At 33.5% G+C, this 20883-nt stretch overlaps 1 protein-coding gene across 3 annotated transcripts in view; it reads left to right on the top strand.

The window, feature by feature from the left end:
• The first annotated feature begins 295 nt into the window (after nt 1-295).
• The window catches only part of LOC142350365 (uncharacterized), a 92621-nt gene continuing 72033 nt past the window's right edge, over nt 296-20883 (top strand). For 2 of the 3 annotated variants that reach the window (XM_075402209.1, XM_075402207.1), the window contains exons 1-2: nt 296-714; nt 12395-12620. In XM_075402209.1, the coding sequence (XP_075258324.1) occupies nt 304-714; nt 12395-12620 (637 nt within the window). In that variant the 5' untranslated portion in view covers nt 296-303. The remainder of the gene's footprint in view (nt 715-12394; nt 12621-20883) is intronic. The other variant, XM_075402208.1, reaches the window with a different exon arrangement.

The raw sequence follows: 20883 nt of genomic DNA, 5'->3' as shown, positions 1-20883 counted from the left end.
ATCTTCTATATACATTGCGCATGTCTTACACTATTTACATTTTGTCACATACTGAAAATTCATTTTCTTCATTGTCATTTCGTGTTCTTTTAAATTGCACCTTTTTCACATTATTTTAATACCCCGTAAACGACCTGCAATTAAAAGATCAGGAAAATCTTCAGCAATAAATAAATGCCATTACTTAATTAGATAACATTTTTATTATCATCGAGGGCAAATTACTCTTTTTTGTTCCTAATTTTTTGCATGTGGTCAAAGTTTTATTGCTGTCAAAGTATCTGTTTCAAGCTTTTGTTGGAAATGAGCCAGACAGTGAAGCCTATAAACATCGAGGCAAAAGGCAATATTGTCGATCTGGGTGATCTATACGACCACAAAAACAGGGAGTTTTTCGGTGGATTGAGTTTGTGGGAAAGCACATCCTTGCAAAAAATTAAGCCAATACCCTGCCAAGACCTTCACTTTTCGTTTTCTAAGAACCTCGATGACCTCAAAAAACACATTGGATGGGATGGTGAATTCGTATTGGGTGGTGGTACTCCAAAGTCAGGAATACCCGTCGCTGGGCCCATTCCCATTCCCGCTGCAGTCGCCGGTCTTCCAGTGCAGGCTAAGGGATCATTCAGATTCCTTGGTGACAAAATTAACAAGGCGGATGAAAATACGGCTGTGCTAATTGTCACATGCAAAGTTCGCAGACAAATTCGAAGGGGAAGTGCTCCTGATAGCCAAGAGAAAAGGCGATATTTTCCCCCTTAATTTTTACACTTCATTGTTTTTTTTCCTTCATTTTTCCCCTTTTAAGTATTTTCCCCTTCATTTTTCCCCTTCATAGTATTTTTCCCTTCATTTTTCCCCTTCATAGTATTTTTCCCTTCATTTTTCCACTTCATAGTATTTTTCCCTTCATTTTCCCCTTTATAGTATTTTCCCCTTCATTCCCCCCCCCCCCCCCCCCCTCATATGTTTCCCCTCGATAAGAGTCGGTAGCGCAATCGGTACAAAGCTATCTACAGCTTATGTTGAAAATGAGGCCTCTTAAGTTTTCAAGAAAAAAATAGTTTTGACATTATCAAAAGCTTCCTGACAAATCGTCCTCCTGACAAGATTATTTTCGTTTTTTTTGCGATCTTTCTTGGAAACTCTAGTTATAAAAGAGTTGCTTTCCAAATGTGAGAATTTAACTCTTGTTAACACCGCTATCTCTTTCATACGACAAAAAAAAACAATGATAAAGAGTTTCAGGCAAGCGTTTGTAAAAATTTTTCTTGGAACTTTGCTCTCAAATCTAACCCTGCTAAAAGTTAGCCATAAGGAAATGCAATTTTAAATTCAGCATTGAATTTGTAAATAGGTCTAGACAGTTCATAAAATGAATACGAAAAAAATTTTATTTCCGGAGTTTTTAATCATAACTCCAGTTTATGATTCTGGTAGATTCAACCAAATCGTAGTTTCAACTAGTAGTTTCAACACTTGAACCAGATGTATCGTATCATTTTGTTGTTCCGACTCCTCTTGTGGGGGAGGAACTATATACTCAAATGGGTTTTTGCTCAGACAATTTTGGCCGATCGATATATTCATCGTAGATAAATGTGAGTGTATCATTAAAAAGCTTACAATGGAAAAGTTTGAGTTTACAATGGAAAAAATTCTGCTTCTCTTTGAGAGCTGATATTTTAAAAACCATTTCATATTTTTTAAAAAATTTTTCTAGTCACTTAGAGACTATTCACTTTTCAAATCTTGGTTCTGTTCACGACAAATCTCATTTACAGTCAAATGATGCCCAATGAATTTTTAATTCGTTTTCAATGAATCGCTCACTTTTTCGTTTTCAATCGCTCACTAATTCATTTTCAATGAATGGCTCTGACTCCAATTTTCTGAAATTTTCCTTGAAATTTTGATTTTCTTATTCAGATTTAAAAAAAAAATTTGGATAAAATTTTGTAGTCCTATGGAAAAACATTTTTACTCAACATTCAATAAGCTTCCTAAAAAGCAGTAAGCGAACCTATATAGTATTTTGAGTGGACAGCTAATGATGTTAAGACCTTAGAAATATTTTTTCGAAAAAAAACCTTTTTTGAAATTTAAAGGATCTTAAAATTGTTTCTTTGATTTGTAAGTAAGTATCACTACTGACAGGAGCCCCTTTTCTTCTACTGCAACCAAAATTATTCTCGTTAGTGGCTTTATCTTCTAAATATTGTTATTAGGACTTTGATGCCACAACTTTTCATATTTTGTTTATAATTTTTGATTATTTTTTTCATACTTTTGGATCCTTTTGAAATCTTATCACATTATCCTATTATGGCCATTTCCCATTGGCATAGAGAACGTTTTCAATAGATCATAAATAAAGTTTTCGAAGAAAACGGTTTTAATGGCATCAACACTGTCTCGCACTTTTCTACTGATTTTTTTTTGGTTTTTGCCTTTATTTGTCGTTTTCATAGGCATATGACTTATTGTGACGACTTATTGATGACTAACAAATGAATCAAATTATTGCTTGTTTGTTCATCGGAGCATATTTTATTATAACTTATTAATTATTGTTTTTCGTTGAAAGCTATTGACCTTAATGGCTTTGATACCACGGGTTTTCTAAAAAAATTCGTGGTTTTAAAATGATAGTTCATATTTTTGTTGGTTTTTTGAAGTTATACTGTTACAAAAAAAATTCCACTGTTGTTAAAAAATTATTTGAAATTGTAATTTTTTTAGTGAATAGTTCAATTTTTAATTGCTTCGTAAAGAGCTGAGATGATTCATAAGCCTCCAACTGAGTGTTGAACGAATGAAGTTACTCAATGCATTAAATTTATAGCAAATAGACTTAAACTTTATATATTTTTTTTTTCATTTTTTATACTTTATAGCTTTTGTTGTTATATTCGTCAATTTGTATCTAATTCTCATCAATGCTTGTCAGTCGGATAATAAAATGGCTTTTGATATTACATCGTATCTGATGTTTTGTTTGTAGAACAATATGCGTATATGCGTTTTCATTAAAGTTTGGTTAGTGGTCAATATTTGTCTTCCTTTTTCTGTTCTATGTGCACATTCGCGTAATAAAAGGTCCTAATGATTTTCGAATGAGGCACAATAACAGGGCAAGAATCTAATAGTTTCAAAAAATTTGTTTCTCAAATTGTTTGTCATTTTTTCAATTTTTCTTCATCTTTAGTCCGTTTCCGTCAACTTCCGTTTAGTCTAAACAAAAAATAAAGACTTTATAGGTCTTCTAGTGACTTTTTAATAAATTTATTAAAAATTTTTTGTGAAAAGCTAATGGTTTTCTAGACTTTTTTAAGTATTTGCTTTAAAAAATATTAGTTGAAATTTTCTACTTTATTGCTTCTATTTGTCAACCTGATACCAAGGCTCATTAATATAATTTCCCATCAGCTTTGTAGTAAAAAAATGTGTGTAGTTAAGATCTAGTTGTATTTTGACGTTGTTACTAGATGCTTTTAAGATTAGATATTGAATTTTTGCCGTAATAAATGTTTTTTCTTTTGCATGTTTTGTTGTTTTTTTTCTCTATTAATCCTATTAATTGTGTGAGATCTCGTGAGCACTGTAAGGTATATGGCATTATGTAATTCATTTAGTAGTTTGTGTAACTTTTTTAAAACTCAAAGATCTATTTTTGATTAGCTCTTCTTTTATTTGACAGTTATGTCAAAAATATAGATGAGCGCGGTTGGGAACATCATATGCGAACGCACATTAAAAAGCCTCCTTGTTTGCATTTCGACTGAACGCACATTAAAGTGCCTACTTATTTTATGTATCCTTTCGTTATGATTTTGGAGTACAATTTAATACGTCACTATGGTTTATTCGAGCTGTTGAGAGCTTTTCACGTTTCAACATTGAACAACAAGAAGACTCGATCGCGTAACATATATTAAATGAAAACATCGAAAATGATATTTCAGAAACGTTTGATTTATAACGAGACATTGTTTATATCAAGCAGCTACGAAAAAAGATAAAGTTATTTAGCTGAGGTTTAAAACAGAAAACCAACAAGAAAAACTATTTGAGTTATCAATTAAACCAAAAAAACGTGAGTAACCTTTAATTAGTTCTAAAACGTGAGTAACCCCTATGTTCAGTTGCTCCTAATATATGATAAATATCATCAAAAGAATTTTTACTAAACTGTGTTGTAACTGAACCCGAACCCATTAGGTTTGAATTCATTTGAATTCACGGTTTCGATTGAGCCTCATGAGTCTTTTTTTAATAACGCTTCGGAAAATGAAAGATCTTCGTAGCAAATTTAAATTCAAATGGTTGACTTCTTATACAAAGTTAACTGACTTTGATGATTTCAGCAAGAACGTTTAAGGTGGCTGTAGAAGTTACAAGAGTTTAAGAAAACAATAATATAGTCAAGTATCATCTATTTTATCAAAAACGAACCCAAAAAGCATTATGTAAAGAACGGTTCCACGTCAATTGTACTCTATCTATTATCTTAAATCTATTCCTAACCGTCCCACTGTTTCAAAAATGAAAAACACTCAAAGGCAAACAATTTTTTATTCATTTGATTATCTGGCTTACATCGTCAACGGGACAACTTTTATTCTTGCAACATCTTCTAAGCGCTGATTTGGTAAAAAGAAGGAACTAATTAGCATGTACAAGTCAATATGAATTCAAGCAGTTGTAAAAAAACCCGAGAAAGCAAGTGAAATCTATCAATCTGTTTGAGAAAATCATATACAAAGCAATAGATGTCTAGAAAAAATTTTAGCCGCAAAAAAAGGACAAAGCAATGATATTTCGACCAACTGATTGATTTCATGATTACGGAAGTGTAATGTTAACAATAAACCAACTTGTGTTTCACATTTGAGAAAGAAAGTTTTAATATGCTAACTTACAACAGTGGTTTCTTGTTACCAAACGTTGACACAGAGTGAACTGGGAAACCTGATAACAAACCCACAACATATAAAAAAGTAACAACAGAAAATACTACGGAAAACTGAGAAGCGAGGAAACCTAAGCAAATTTGAAGTTGCGTCTCACTTATTCCCAAACAATCTTTATATATGATATGAAGCCTAAAAATTGCATATGAGGAGAGATTATGCCAAAATAGCAGTTAAAATATGCGATCTGAAATAAAAAGATCTCAGCTTTGTTCTTCTAGTCTTACGAAATGTTTATCTATGAGACATCAATGAAATACTGAGAAAATTTAGGTAGGCGTTGTACAAGTGAAGTTAATTAAAGGACTTTTTGAGGCAGCTTAGTAAATAGTAATAGTTGTTCCAGGCCGCATTAGCTGTTAGGAGCCTTATACTCAGATGGGTTTTTTATTCAGTCATATTTGGCCGATCGATATATTTATCGAAGAGAGCTGTGACTGATATCATAAGAAAGCCCTTTCAGTGGAAATTACATATTTAAAAAGGTTTGTCTGAACATACTTTTTGTTTCGACGGTGTTATCGAGGTTTACTGTTTTATGAAAGTTTGAGCGATTTTTGTTGTTTTGTTATGATTCTCAACTTTTATTTTTCATTTTCCACTTTTACAGATATTAAAACTTATACCGATAGTGCTAACTATTTTACTTTCAAAGATAAAAGAGTATTATTGATTTGTTTGATTTATCTTTTGGCTCGAGTTTTTCTCTGTTTTTTTTTTTCAATTGCAGTCTTTTCATCATAAAAGCCATAAATATGTTACATTAACACAACTTAAAATTGCACACACACTCTTCGACAAATCCAAGGAAATCTAGATTTACTTTAGTTTTCTCGAAAATGTTAATCTTTGGCCGGATTTTTTCAATTTTAACTATATAACTATCCAGAAAGAATCATTTTTTCGATAAATTGATTTTTTTTAAACCAAAATCCATAGTATACGAAACAATTACGTGTTTCTAATGGCCGAACAGCAACAGCAATAGCAATACTAGTTTTTTTTGTTTTAATCGTTGTTTTATGCAGTTCAGAGCAATTCCGATTGTAATCAGTCACTGCTTTTCTTATTAAAGTATTGCAGTTTTTGCTTTTTTTGCCTATTATAGAACATAAAAATTCAAATCCACTTTTCTAATGTCCTGTATGATTGGCTTTTAAATGAGTTTCAAGGGAAGGTGTTCATAATTTTTAGTCAAAAATTTTTAATCAGTTGACTTTTAAAATACTTCTTTTCAAAATAAAGAGTTGATTTTTGAGCTTTGCCATTTTGTTCCTTTTTTTGTCAGTTTGTTGCTTAACGTCAGCTAAGACAGTTCAAACTGTCTTTCTAAGTCAAATTTTTTTGCGGCTTTACAATTTATATAACTGTTTTCCGGCTTTATTACTACGAGTTTTTAGAAACTTTTGCATCTTTTAATTTTTTCGCTTGTCTTGTCATGTTGACTTGTTAGATATCATGTTATTGCCGCTTAAAACCCAGGCGTAAATAGTAATCTTTCACTAAACAGAATACGAATTTAGCTGCTTAGGCAGCGTCTCACAGCAGTATTTTTAAGTTTGCTTATTGCTGTTCTTGGTCTACTTTTTAACTAATTGCATTAATTATTTGTTTTCAAAATAAACAATAGATTATTGAGCAGCGCCGTTTTTTGTTTTTTCCCACTATCTTATCGCTGAAGGGCTGAAAAGACTGTTGGGGTTGTATTCCTAATGGTGTAAAATTTAATGTTCGCAGCGGGATTTTATTTTAAGTATTAGCTTTGACACAACAGGTTCTCACTCGATTGGACGTTTTTGGACGTTTTCTCATCTTTGAAGCTCTTTTTCTTGTCTTGTTATTTATTGACAAGTCAAATATCTCGTTTTTGGCGTTTATTAAGCAGACGCACTTTATCAAATCAGTTTTTTTGGTGAATAGGTTTAGCTCTAACTGCTTCGACACCGCTTTTTAACAAAATTTAATGGATTTTTTTCCATTTTGAACTGTGTTTGTCGTTATTTTCGAGTCTTATAAAGAAATTGGGGATAATTTCAGGTCAAGGGGTTTCCTTAGGATAAAAACTTGAGTTGATAGATAAAGTTTTTCATGACTTTGAAGTCAATGTTTTGAAAATTGCACAATAATTTTTTTAAGTTTGCACTTGGCTGTTATTTTTGGTTACTTGTTATCTAGTATCATTAATTATTTGTTTTCAAAATGAACAATGGAGAATTAAATTTCGCCATTTTTTGTTATTTTTTGGTTATGTTATTGCTGAAGGACTCAACAGAAAGGTGGTATCGTCTTTCTAATAGACTAAAACTTAATGTTTTTGCAGATTTTTTGTGTGCTGCGTGCTTAGCGAGTTTAACCATAGGTCATATATCAGAACATTATTGTTGACAAGCGGATTAATTTAGCACATTTAATTTTTTCCGTGCATTGCATATTGTTTATACGGCTTCGAAAACTGTTTAACCCAACGGTTTATTTTAATGTGTAAATTTTTTCTGTATTTGGCGTCCATTTTATAGACGAATGACGTAATTTGAGTGATGACAGATCTCAATGGCTTTTGGTTGGAGAAATAAACAAACCTCTTTACTTTTTTCAGTTGCTGGCTATTGTTTTTATGAACTTGACAATAACTAATTCGAAAAAACCAGTAATTTTTTAATTATATGTTTTTCATGTTCTTTTTTTTTTATCTAATCGTGACCTAGTCATATGATTCACAGGTTACCTATCACATAATCGGTGTTCAGAGAATACGCATTTGATTATATCAAATTTTTAAGGAATGGAATATGGTTTTGTTGATGTCGACACCGTTTTCTCGCAGAAGTTTTATTTCAAGCTGTTTTGATTTTTTTGTTATGTTCCTTTTTCAAAACAACATTCCAGTTTTAGATATAAGTTTATTTTGTTGTTGCTATTTGGTTTTGTTATTTGACTTCTCCCGTAGTCTCAATAATGGTATGGCAGGTCTCATCGGTCCTCTAATGTAGTCCCATTTGTTTAACTATGTGTTTTGAGCTGTAAGCGATGTCTTAATTCAAATACCAATAATTTTTGGAAAAAAAAGTAAAATTTCTTTGAAATATTCCTTTATGATCTCATTCGGTTGACGGCGAAGCCAAAAATGAGTAGAAGTGGGGATAGATTATTATGGTTAAACGCACAATATCAATACTTTTTTCCTGTTAATATTTTGGTTAAAACACTTCGAGAACGAATAGTTAATTATTACATAATGAAAATTAATGTCAAAATTTATAGAATCATGAGCTACGTACAAGACATGTCAAAAAGAAGACAAAATTTTTTACAACAGATCGTTTAAGACGTCTGAATTGTTCTTGTTTTGGACAGAAAGACGATGTTTAAAAGTTCTTGTTTAAAAGTTCTTGTGTAAAAGTGATTTAAAAGAATGATTTTTTGCTTGCAAATATAGTTGTAAAATTTGGTGCCTTGAAAACGAGGTTGAATTTATTAAATACACGGAGAGACGAAACAATTGAGGACTGAATTGTTTTAACTTACAACACAAAAATAGAGAGGAAACATATCAGAAAATGAAGAATAATCTGTTTTGAAAAAGTGTCGCTTCTTTGGGGCTAATCAGTTTGAGTATTAATAAAATTTGAGCGCACAAGGAACTTTTTTTGAATACGAATTTTCATTTTGATTGATAATCAGGCAAGCCAACAAAAAACTCTGGATAGCCGAACTAGAATTTGAAAAAAACAACATTTTTTCAAAACAATTATTTTCAAACCAAAAAAATGATAAGACACTTGGTTTTCAATGACACTCTCCAAAAAGCCACTTTAATTGTAGACGATTGTAATTTGACCTAAAGTTTAGCTAAACTTAATTAAAAAATTAGGCTAAATTGCCTGCAATTTTGCTCAAAAAATGATGAAAAATTTTTAAAGAAAACAAAACTCCTAAAAATTCTCTTTGTAGTAAAATTCTGTACGCAGAGAGCTTCAAATTGATTGTCTGGGATGCCCTCAAACTAAAAATTATCTGAACAACGGTTGGGCCAGCATAAAGATCTCCCATTTTTTTCAAAAATTTTGGAACAATAAAAAAGTCAAAAAGTTTTAGGGCCGTTGCTTTATCATAGATGAGGATATGGCTAATATCTTGCTCTCATAAAAATCTTGCCATAATACCGTTATCGCGAAATTCTGATTTTTCTCTTATCTCGGAATTAGTTGACCGCACTCTGAAACTCAATGTTTTTTTACGTATGCTGCCCCAGTGTGATTAATTGTTTAGCTACTTGATGTTAACTTTCAATTTTGACTTCTAATTGAATTCAAGATAATCAAAAATTATGAAGTTCTATATAAAAAAGAAAACACACAAAAACAACCTTACTTGTTTGAAATTAGGCTGAGTAAATGTGCTGCTCCTATTCGTTGTTGTTTTAATGAAGGACACAAGTATGAGAAAAATTTCAGCAATTGACATAAAGGATGATCAAAAAATACAAAAATGTCTAAAAAAAACAAACAGATTTATATTTCAAATCTCAGTTTAGTCCCCAAAAAATACAAAATGCAGAATGAGTTGTTATTGATTGATTCTCAGACTTTTGTTGCTAAAGTGCAAGCTATCATTAAAAGTTAAAACTTCTTATAGTTTTTCAACTTCGATTTGAAACCTTTTTGCAGTTTTTTGATATCTTATTTTGTTTTAACTATTGACCCTTAAAAGATTGGTCGCAAATGATTTTTTTCCTTGTTTATTAAGAGTCAAACACAAATTCGAAACTGATCATTGGATGAACAGTTAGGTTAACACAGTTGATGGACGCGTTAAATTTCATAAATGTGTCTAAAATTTGGCTGAAATATTGTCGCTAACTTTTTCTCAGAAAGCTCATATTTAAAACGTTTTTGGACTATATGGAGATGTTGACTAAGCGATAAAATACCTGTTTTCAAAAGTACCCCCCAAAAAGCTGCTATTTGTCGTAGACGACAGAATTTTGACCAAAATTTTAGCAAAATTTAATAAAAAAATTAGGCAAAGTTCATTGCCATTGTGAGCAGAAAATGATTCCAAAAAAATCTAAAAGTTCTGTTTGTAGTTAAACTCTAGACGCAGAAAGCTTCAAATTGATACCACATATCATAGAATGGGATGCCTTCAACTTAAAAATTATATAGCTAAAAATTATACAGCTAAGAGGATATGGCTAAATTCTTGCGATAATAAAAAGTTTTGCTGTAATAGCATTAAAATAGAACACTTTGAAAAGGACTTTTGAAGATCTGTCTAAGATTTTCGAGTAACATCGACGTTTAACTGTCAAGAGTATTTAATGTCTTCCAGTTAAATTTGCTATCAAAACTTTTTCCCAATAACAATAACCTTGATTATGTTTTTGGTCATGCTTTAATATCCAATAGTTCAAAGTATTCAGTGACAAACTTTTTTTCTAAGGGTCCTGAGGTAAAATTCAGAATTTGATTATATTGGATAGGCTCAGGTTTTATGGAACGAAAATTGAAAATTTTTTAACTACACGCTGAAGTTGACTTTTTCAAAGCCTTAACCTCTGCTCCTTAACCTCTGCTCTATGTTTCTGACGAAAAGTTAAAAAAAGGAACGCCATGAAAAAAATTACAGAAGAAGGAAAAACAGCGCTGTGATCTAGATTTATAATTTGGATATCTGTTTATAGTTTGTGAGTGGTTTTTATATTGTCAAACATTATTTACTATGAGTTTAACACTGAGAGAGCGAAGGATTCTTTAGACTTGCTTACGTGGTTTGACTTATTGAATAGCTAATATTGCCAGTTTTGTGGTTTACTTCTTTTTTGCCTTTGCACTGTTCTGGGGTTATTAATTGTAATCAATAATACAACACTCCGGCATAATGGATTCTAATCTTGCAAAAAAGTAACGGGTTCCACAATCTTTTAAGATTAATACGGATGATTAATGGCTAGAACCGGCACATTGTTTGAGTTTTATAAAATAATTTTGTTTATAAATTCGAAACTACCCGGATAAAACGTCAAGGTTTATCAGCAGCGAAAAAAATTTATTACATGCCTTGGAGCAGTAGCGCATCAGGGCTTTGGTCATGTTTTAAATTTTGCACGTCTTAAATTATGTCTTAAGACTTGGGCAGTCTTAAGAAATGCTTGGCCAAGACTTGACACATCTGGAAAAACGTCAAAATAGCCGGGAAATTGTCCAATCTAGCCAAAAAAATTCAAAAATAAGTCCAGAATACGCCAAAATTAGCCAAAAATTAGCCAAAAAATAGTCGATTACGCCAAAATTAGCTAAAAAATAGTCAAAAAATAGGTCCGGAAAACACCAAAATGAGCCAAAAATAGTCTAAAAAAATAACCGGAAAAAGGTTTCCGGATGAGTACATATCCAGGGACAGCATTCGCTTGATCTTGGGCAAAGTTGTTTGCAGTTTTGGGTTGATGAAGGTCAGCAATGGCCGGCTGCGATGTGGACATTTCTGCAGCCAAAACTCGACTGGGGCCCTAAAAACTGCTGCATTTTCAGTTATTTGAGAAGAATGAGGCTGCTGGGTCTTCTTACTCCTTTTTTGTTATTTTTCCGGACAACGTTTCAACGATCTGATATAAATCGGATTCAGCTCTATAATCAAAATATTGAAAATTAACGAGAAAACACGAAACTTGGTCTTAATTTGGCCAAAAACGGCCCAAAAAGCAAAAAACTGGCCCAAATTTGAACAAACTGCTGCCAGGAGTGATCAAGGAGCTACCCATTATCCACGCAGTGCTCTTAACCGAGGAGCAGTCTTCTTCTTGTCACAAATCTGACCACGAGCCAAATGAGCAAATCATGGCCGGTTGCGGAAATAAACCCCCACGGAAAAAAAACCCCACTTCGTTTTAGATAGGAAATAAAACCCCACGGAAATAAATCCCCACGGAAATCAACCCCCACGAAAATAAACCCCCACTTTACTATTAAAGAGCTGCGCATTTAGAGCGTTTGGCCATGCCTCGCGGGCCATGGCCATGCCCCAGCGGCCCGTGGGACTTGATATGAAACTATCACAACCGTACAAATTATCACGACCGAAATTCGATTTTAAAATGGGGGTTTATTTCCGTGGGGGTTTATTTCCGTGGGGGTTATTTTCCTATCTAAAGTTAAGTGGGGTTTTTTTCCTTGGGGGTTTATTTACTAGACCCAATCATGGCACATGTTACATTTGTTTTGGTCAATTCGAAATTTTCACTAAAGAAAGCTTTAATTCTTTAAAAGCTTTAAGTATTGGTTAAGACTTGTAAAATGTAGGGAAAATCTTGGCCAAGAATTAAACAGAAATAAGATTTGATTACTGCTGATTAGCCAACCCAAAACGTATTTCTTGTTCCTGGTAGAAAAAAGACATTCGGTTTGACGCACTTCTTCTTCAAGATTCCAATGGAAACAATGATGTCAACGCCAGTGAAATTTAGAAACCTGATCACGAAATTCTCTAACATATCACATTTCGTTTGCGAAGTGACAGAGGGGGGCATGACTAACATTACATTCAAGAAAAAATGCAACAGCAAAGAAGACGCAAACAAATTTACGGGTGCCCTACAAGCTTCCTTAACATTAATCAGCCAGGATTCCCCACTCGGATCGATAACAAAGTGTATGTGGAGTTTTTGAAGCATTATCCCGAAAGTCACTTATCTTAGTCTGCTTTCCACCACCAAATTAATTGAATTTTTCACCTAAAAATTTGTATGTATTTTCTAGCATAACAGAAATAGATTCCTGGCACCGCTAAAATTATCACTGTATAAATGACAACCTGAAAATGTGCTTTTTTTGCTCAAGCAATAAAGATACCACAATTTATTTTTATATCTATACTATAATACTATAATTTATATCTATATTTTTTATATCTATACTGTAATTTATTTTAGTATCTATTTTGCTCAAGCAAAATAGATAATAAAAACTATTATTGGCTAATAGGACGTTGCTTAGAGAAATTTACACCTAGAGTGCAATATCTGTACTGTAACTAATTTCTATGTATCCATATCTGTTGCTCCGACCCATTTTAGTGGGAGAAGAACTATATACTCAAACGGGTTTTTTCGTTCAGTCAATTTTGGCTGATCGATATATTCATCGGAGACGGTTGTGAGTGGCATCGTTAGATTGTCCGTCCAACGTAGAATACATTATCGAAAAAGTTTTATCCGCGGAGTTATCGAGGTTTATTTTTGTGGATATCTGAGTGATTTTCATTGGTTTTGTTTACATTTTCCTTAAATTTACGCAAATTTTTGACAATTTTGTTGAAATATATGTTAAAATTGTTAACGATGGTGTTTTTGGTTTTACCTCTAAGGATGAAAGGGTCTCGTTGAATTGTTTGATGTACTTTTTTGCTAAAATTGTTGACAAATTATCAATATTCAGTCTCTTTCACCAAAACTGGCACGAAATAAGCTTATTTCCTCCACTTCATTAAAATGAGTCTGAATAACACATCTAAAAACTGCTGACACAAAACTTGGGATCTCCAAAGAGGTTTAGTTTTACTTTCGGTTTCTTTGAGAGTGTTCATGAGTTGAAATTTTCCGCCATTTTAACTCGATAATTATTCAAATGCATTATTTATTTTTTGATGGATTGAATTTTCCGTAAATTATCCTCACTCAAAACATCTCAACCAATTAGCAGCTCCGTATTAAAAAACAGCAAGTTTAATGTTGGTCCAATGGTTTCTTTTACAGTCTATGAAATGCGGATTGTAATCTTTTGCTGTCTTTAAAAAAAAATATTTGCATTTCTGTTTGAAATTTTGAAGTCAATAAGAAAACAAAACAATTCAAATCAAGGATATTTAACAGCTGCAATTAGCCTTCTATGTAATTTCAAGGCAACCTTGATTTTTTGATCGAAAGCTCATGGTTGTTTTTACATTTAAAAATACTTGTTTAAAAAAACAGTTCATTTTTGAGCTTTGCTATTTTCCATCTTTTGGTCAACTTGTAGCTTAAGGCCAGCTTGGAGAGGTCAAATCGTCTTCCTGACTCAATATTTATTGCGGCTTTACAATTTAGATAATGGATTTTTGGTTTTGTTACTACGAGTATTTGAAACAGTTTTCACTTTTCGACATTATCGCATCTTTTAATTTTTTCTCTTGTCATATCATAATTTTGACTTGTCAGATATCACGTTAGTGTCGTTTAAAAGTAAAGCACAAATAAACGTATGAATTGTGTCATTGAACAGATTACGGGTTTAGCAGCTTCGACACCGTCTTCTAGCACAGTTTGATAGATTTTGTTTGTCTCTATTTGTCGTTCTTTGTAGTCGTATGAAAGTTTTTGGATTAGTGCTAGTCGTCGGCTTCGTATGAATGAGAGAAGGACATTGTTTACTGAATTCATATCAGAACGGAAGTTTTTCAAGGCTTTGAAACTTAATTGTTTCTATAGTTTGAAACGAAATGGACGTATTAACTAAAGCGTCAACTACAGATCAACTACAGGTCAACTAAAAGGTAAACTACAGGAAATTAACTACAGGTCAATTGTCACAAATTGGGTGCCAAGGTAAGCAACAAATGAACATTTCTAATGGTTCTTTTTATCGTTGTCATACAGACTGGATATTTCTCAAAATATTCTTTACCGGATTTAATTTTAATAAATTTTATTTTGATTCAGAGGCGCTAAATTAATTGAATTTCGTTAATCTTAATTCATTCATAACTAGCTGTTGCAACTTCCTTTTTGTTCATGTTCTAGACAGGTAATGGTCTATTTACGTCGTCAAGAAATTCAACATCTTTTTGTGCTGCATGAATAACTTATGATTTATTTTAACTCCCTTTAACTTAATTTGTATAACTGTTTCATTTCATTCTCTCATTTCTGTTCATCCTAATCATTTGCACTTTAAAATTGGCAAACTTCTTTTGAAAAGTAAGCGTCACGAACGACCAATTTCAAAAAGTATAGTTCTAAATCAATCTTGAAATTTTGGCAACCGCACCGCAATTGCATAATTTGAATAAACAGCAGTCAATCAGGGCTCAATAGACAAGAAAACTGTTCAACAGTACATGTCGCAGTCAGAAAATGATTCCAGTAAATGATTCCAAAAAACTCCCCTGTAAAGAGACGCTTTCTGGGAGAGAGGAGTGGCAACTATCACGCCACTCCTCTCGTGGGAGAAATGAATGCAACAATGGAAATTGGAAATCTTTTTCAGATCGAAAGAGAGGTAGAATTGGAAATCTTTTTCAAAAGACCACCCACAGGAGTTACATACCTACCCGAATCTGTGCATGAGGAACCAGTGGTAAGTAACACTCAGGCAACCGAACGCAATGAAAAAATTTGCAATCAACAACTAAAGGTGACATGGCAAAATAGATGAAAAAAGATTGACGAGATCGGCATTTTGTGCGGCGATTAGTTTTGAGACATTTGAGACCAAAAGGCGACTTCACTTCTCTATCTTCGCATCGGCACAAAAGGCCGCATGACTTTCAAAAGCAAACACCCGCTTTTTCTTATCGAAAAAGACTCGATGGAAGAACTTTGGCGCTTAATGGAGGAATCTTTCATAAAAACAACGAACAAAATTTATGACCGTTTTGTCTTCTTTTCTTCAAAACAGCAAAAAGGAGAATCGGAAAAGTGCATCCTGGGAGTTGGGGAAACAAAACTCATACGTGATACCTTCTTTTTGAATATGTTGGATATCGATACACAAAAGGAACTTCCTACAGACACGGTGTCACCAACAAAAGCACTCGAAATAGCTATTCATATAGAGATGGAAGCCCTGATCCAAAAAAAGATAAACCAAAATCTTAACACGAATTCTCAATCAGTTGAAATAGTCAATAACTTTAAAGGCCGCAGTCGCACCACAAACTACTAGCACCAACAGAAACAATTCACTGGCATCCCAACTGTCACTCAAAACTATCAATACACTAGCACTTGTGCAAACTGTGGTCAACGATGGAGCAATAACCACCGTCAAATATGCTCCGCAAAATGAGAGAAAAGCAACGATTGCGGAATTATTGGCCTTTTTGCCAAAAAGGGCCAAAAACCCAACAAATCATAGTCTCAAACGAAACAGCCCCAACAAACAAATGTCAACCAGATCGAGGCAACGGCTACCAAAAGTGATGATGATGATGAATCTGCATTTATATAACTAGTTATTAACATCTATACGAGCAAGTATATGACTCCATTTTTGACAGCGATTTCGATAACTACGTTGCAGCTATCTCTAGTGATGCGGCAGATCAACTTGAGCCACTCAATGCAAAAATTCATTAAGGAAAAATTTTAGCAAACTCGATGATTAATTCTGGTAGCGTGTCCAACATCATCACCAAAATTTGGCTAATAATATTCTAATGTGTACCCCATCAGCACGATGGATTGCTTCAACATGTGAAAAAATCTCAAAACATTTTCAAACGAACCGATCAAAGTACTCGGCAATATTGCAACCACAGGTGTCTACAACGATTGGATATGTAAGGACGCATGTCTTACAGTTGTAGAGGATGGTCAAAAACGCATTATTGGAAGGGACTTTTTGAGTAGTCTTGGCCTGGCAGTGGTTCAACAACAAGCAAGAAGGGGTAAGTGTGTTAATAATAATGATAATTCTACATGCAAAGTAAAACAAGCAGTCGCGTCGCAATTTCACGACCAGGTTTCAAGAGTTGGCTTATCGAAGACATATGCCGTTATATCAAAGTTTCAACAAGAATTTACAGCAAAGCATCAAAAAGGTCGTTGCGTTCCAATTAATCTACAACCTAGAATTACTGCTGAATTAGACAGAATGCAAAAAAACGACATATCGAAAAGTTATCTAGTTGTTCTGACGGAAACTTCATTTCACCGATAGTAATTACGGCAAAGAAAATCAATCTATAAAATTAGCATTAGATTCCGATTTCCTCAAAAAATAAATTCATAAAAACGAATATCAAATGCCTAACATTGAAATGCTAATATATTCAATTTCACAACATATCACAAACAAACAAAAGGGTAAAAAGAGCATATTTTTTAAACATAGATCTTAAATATGCATAAAATCAATTACAATTACACAGCGCCACTGCTAAAAATTGTAATTTTAATATCATTTGTGGAGTATCTACAGGTACATTTAGATTTAAAACTGGATTTTACGCCCTCACCAACATGCCAGCCGAATGTCAAAAAGCAGTAGGCTACACGCTTGTAGGCCTGCAAAAAACAATATACTTTGTCTTGGACGACCTCATAATGGTTAGTGCCGGATCAGATTCAGACCATATCAATTATGTTATCAAATGCCTCAGAAAATTAAACCAAGATAATTTGCGCATAAATCTCCAAAAATGCCAATTTGCTAAAACAGAAATTGGATGGCTGTGTCATAAATTTGACCAAAAGAGTATTTTGCCACTCGAAAGAAAAACCGCAGTTAATTTAGCAATACCATCAGTAACTACGCTTAAACGTCTAAGATCATTCCCTGGATCATTACATTACATTCATACCAAATTTAGCACAACTCTGCCACCCCCTCAGACCACTCTTAAAAAACTGCTAAATATGGCTGGACTGAGACACATAGCAGACATTTTCATACAATTAAAGATAAAATAGCACAAAGCACTGAAAACTGCCATTATACTCCCAATATAAATATTCGAGTAAAATGCAACGCTTCGCGTTCAGGACCTGGTACAGCACGTAAATAAAATACTTCATATGGGTAGAAATCTACCGCTTTTGCTTCACAATTTTGCTGTCCTGCAGAAGAAAGATACAGCTCACACGAATTGGAACTGTTGGGAGTGGTCAGTTCAACTGACTATTTCAAATACAACCTCTACGGTAAAGACTTTACAGTAATTAAAGATCACAGTGCATTATTATCAATACTCAAAGAACACCGTTACAATAAATTGTACAATAATTGACTTTCTAGATGGATTGATCAACTACTTTCTTAAAGTTTCGCCATAGAACACATGCCAGGAGCAAAAATGTGTCTTGTAGACTACATATTTAGAAATTTTTTTGGTCAAGCAAAGAAAATTTTATCATGATATGAACACTTTGTAGTGGCAACAATATCCAAAATTCGGGATTCTCTCAAACACTATATTGAAAACAAACCGTTAACAATACATTAATTAAATAGCCTTTTAAAGTTAAGTTCACCCAGTTCAAAACCAATCAAGCCATTTGCACCGCAAAATTACATATCAAAAAGCAGAAAATTACAAGTAAAGAACAAGTTAGTTGCATCACATTTACCACATTCTAATTTTTAACGGCAGTTTCATCGCAATTTACACTATAACATAAGTTTAATAATCAAAATTTAAAAACGACAATGGCGTAGCAAATGCCCTGCTCACATTCTATATCACAATTTGTACTAAATAATCTGCCATTAAATAACTCAAAATCCATTAAAAAATCCATTCGCTGCAAATACTTACCAAAGTCAGCAGCAATGAATCTGAACAATTTGAACAATTAGGCCCAATATGCCCCATGTTTGATATCAAATCAAACAATCACCTTAATTACTCTTAAGTAGGCGCGAAACTCAAAAATTCCATCTATAAAAGCAACGCATCCAAAATTTGTCGCTTTCTGCCCAAAATTCTTCTTCTAACAAGTCCACTGATACCAATTCAATTAATTCAACCTCAAAAATGCCACGTGGACAATCAAGGAAATCTGCACCAACAAAAGCACGAGTAACTTTGCTGGCAACTCCCAGGCACCTATATAGCTAACTTTTCTGGCAACTAAATAGCTATTCATATAGAGATGGAAGCCCTGATCCAAAAAAAGATAAACCAAAATCTTAACACGAATTCTCAATCAGTTGAAATAGTCAAAAACTTTAAAAGCCGCAGTCGCACCACCAACTACTAGCAACAACAGAAACAATTCACTGGCATCCCAACTGTCACTCAAAATTATCAATACACTAGCACTTGTGCAAAATGTGGTCAACGATGGAGCAATAACCACCGTCAAATATGATCCGCAAAATGTGAGAAATGCAACGATTGCGGAATTATTGGCCGTTTTGCCAAAATGTGCCAAAAACCCAACAAATCATAGGCTCAAACGAAACAGCCCCAACAAACAAAAGTCAACCAGATCGAGGCAACGGCTACCAAAAGTGATGATGATGATGAATCTGTCATTTATATAACTAGTTATTAACGTCTATACGAGCAAGTATATGACTCCATTTTTGACAGCGATTTTGATAACTACGTTGCAGCTATCTCTAGTGATGCGGCAGATCAACTTGAGCCACTCAATGCAAAAATTCATTACGGAAAAATTATAGCAAACTCGATGATTAATTCTGGTAGCGTGTCCAACATTATCACCAAAATTTGGCTAATAATATTCTAAAGAGTACCCCATCAGCACGATGGATTGCTTCAACATGTGAAAAAATCTCAAAACATTTTCAAACGACCCGATCAAAGTACTCGGCAAAATTGCAACCACAGGTGTCTACAACGATTGGATATGTAAGGACGCATGCTTTACAGTTGTATAGGATGGTCAAAAACGCGTTATTGGAAGGGACTTTTTGAGTAGTCTTGGCCTGGCAGTGGTTCAACAACAAGCAAAAAGGGGTAAGTGTGTTAATAATACTGATAATTCTACATGCAAAGTAAAACAAGCAGTCGCGTCGCAATTTCACGACCAGGTTTCAAGAGTTGGCTTATCGCAGACATATGCCATTATATCAAAGTTTCAACAAAAATTTACAGCAAAGCATCAAAAAGGTCGTTGCGTTCCAAATAATCTACAACCTAGAGTTACTGCTGAATTAGACAGAATGCAAAAAAACGACATATCGAAAAGTTATCTGGTTGTTCTGAGGGAAACTTCATTTCACCGATAGTAATTACGGCAAAGAAAATCAATCGATAAAATTAGCATTAGATTCCATTTTCCTCAAAAATTTAATTCATAAAAACGAATATCAAATGCCTAACATTGAAATGCTAATATATTCAATTTCACAACATCTCAGAAACACACAAAATGGTAAAACAAGCATATTTTTTAAACATAGATCTTAAATATGCATAAAATCAAATACAATTACACAGCGCCACTGCTAAAAATTGTAATTTTAATATCATTTATGGAGTATCTACAGGTACATATAGATTTAAAACTGGATTTTACGGCCTCACCAACATGCCAGCCGAATGTCAAAAAGCAGTAGACTACACACTTGTAGGCCTACAAAAAACAATATATTTGTCTTGGACGATCTCATAATGGTTAGTGCCGGATCAGATTCAGACCATATCAATTATGTTATCAAATGCCTCAGAAAATTAAACGAAGATAATTTGCGCATAAATCTCCAAAAACGCCACTTTGCTAAAACAGAAATTGGATGGCTGTGTCATAAATTTGACCAAAAGGGTATTTTGCCTCTCGAAAGAAAAACCGCAGTTAATTTAGCAATACCATCAGTAACTACGCTTAAACGTCTAAGATCATTCCCAGGATCATTACATTACATTCATACCAAATCTAGCCCAACATTGCCAGCCCCTCAGACCACTCTTAAAAAACTGCTAAATATGGCTGGACTGAGACACATAGCAGACACTTTGATACAATTAAAGATAAAATAGCACAAAGCACTGAAAACTGTCCTTATAATCCCAATATAGATGTTCGAGTAAAATGCATCGCGTTCAGGACCTGATACAACACGTAAACAAAATAATTCATATGGGTAGAAATCTACCGCTTTTGTTTCACAATTTTGCTCTCCTGCAGAAGAAAGATACAGCTTGCACGAATGGAACTGTTGGGAGTGGTCTGTTCAACTGATTATTT

Source organism: Convolutriloba macropyga, chromosome 12 (assembly GCF_964194025.1).
Source record: "Convolutriloba macropyga chromosome 12, txConMacr16.3, whole genome shotgun sequence".
NCBI lineage: Eukaryota > Metazoa > Xenacoelomorpha > Acoela > Convolutidae > Convolutriloba > Convolutriloba macropyga.
The sequence above is the reverse complement of the archived record's forward strand: the minus strand, read 5'-3'. Positions and strand labels throughout refer to the sequence as shown.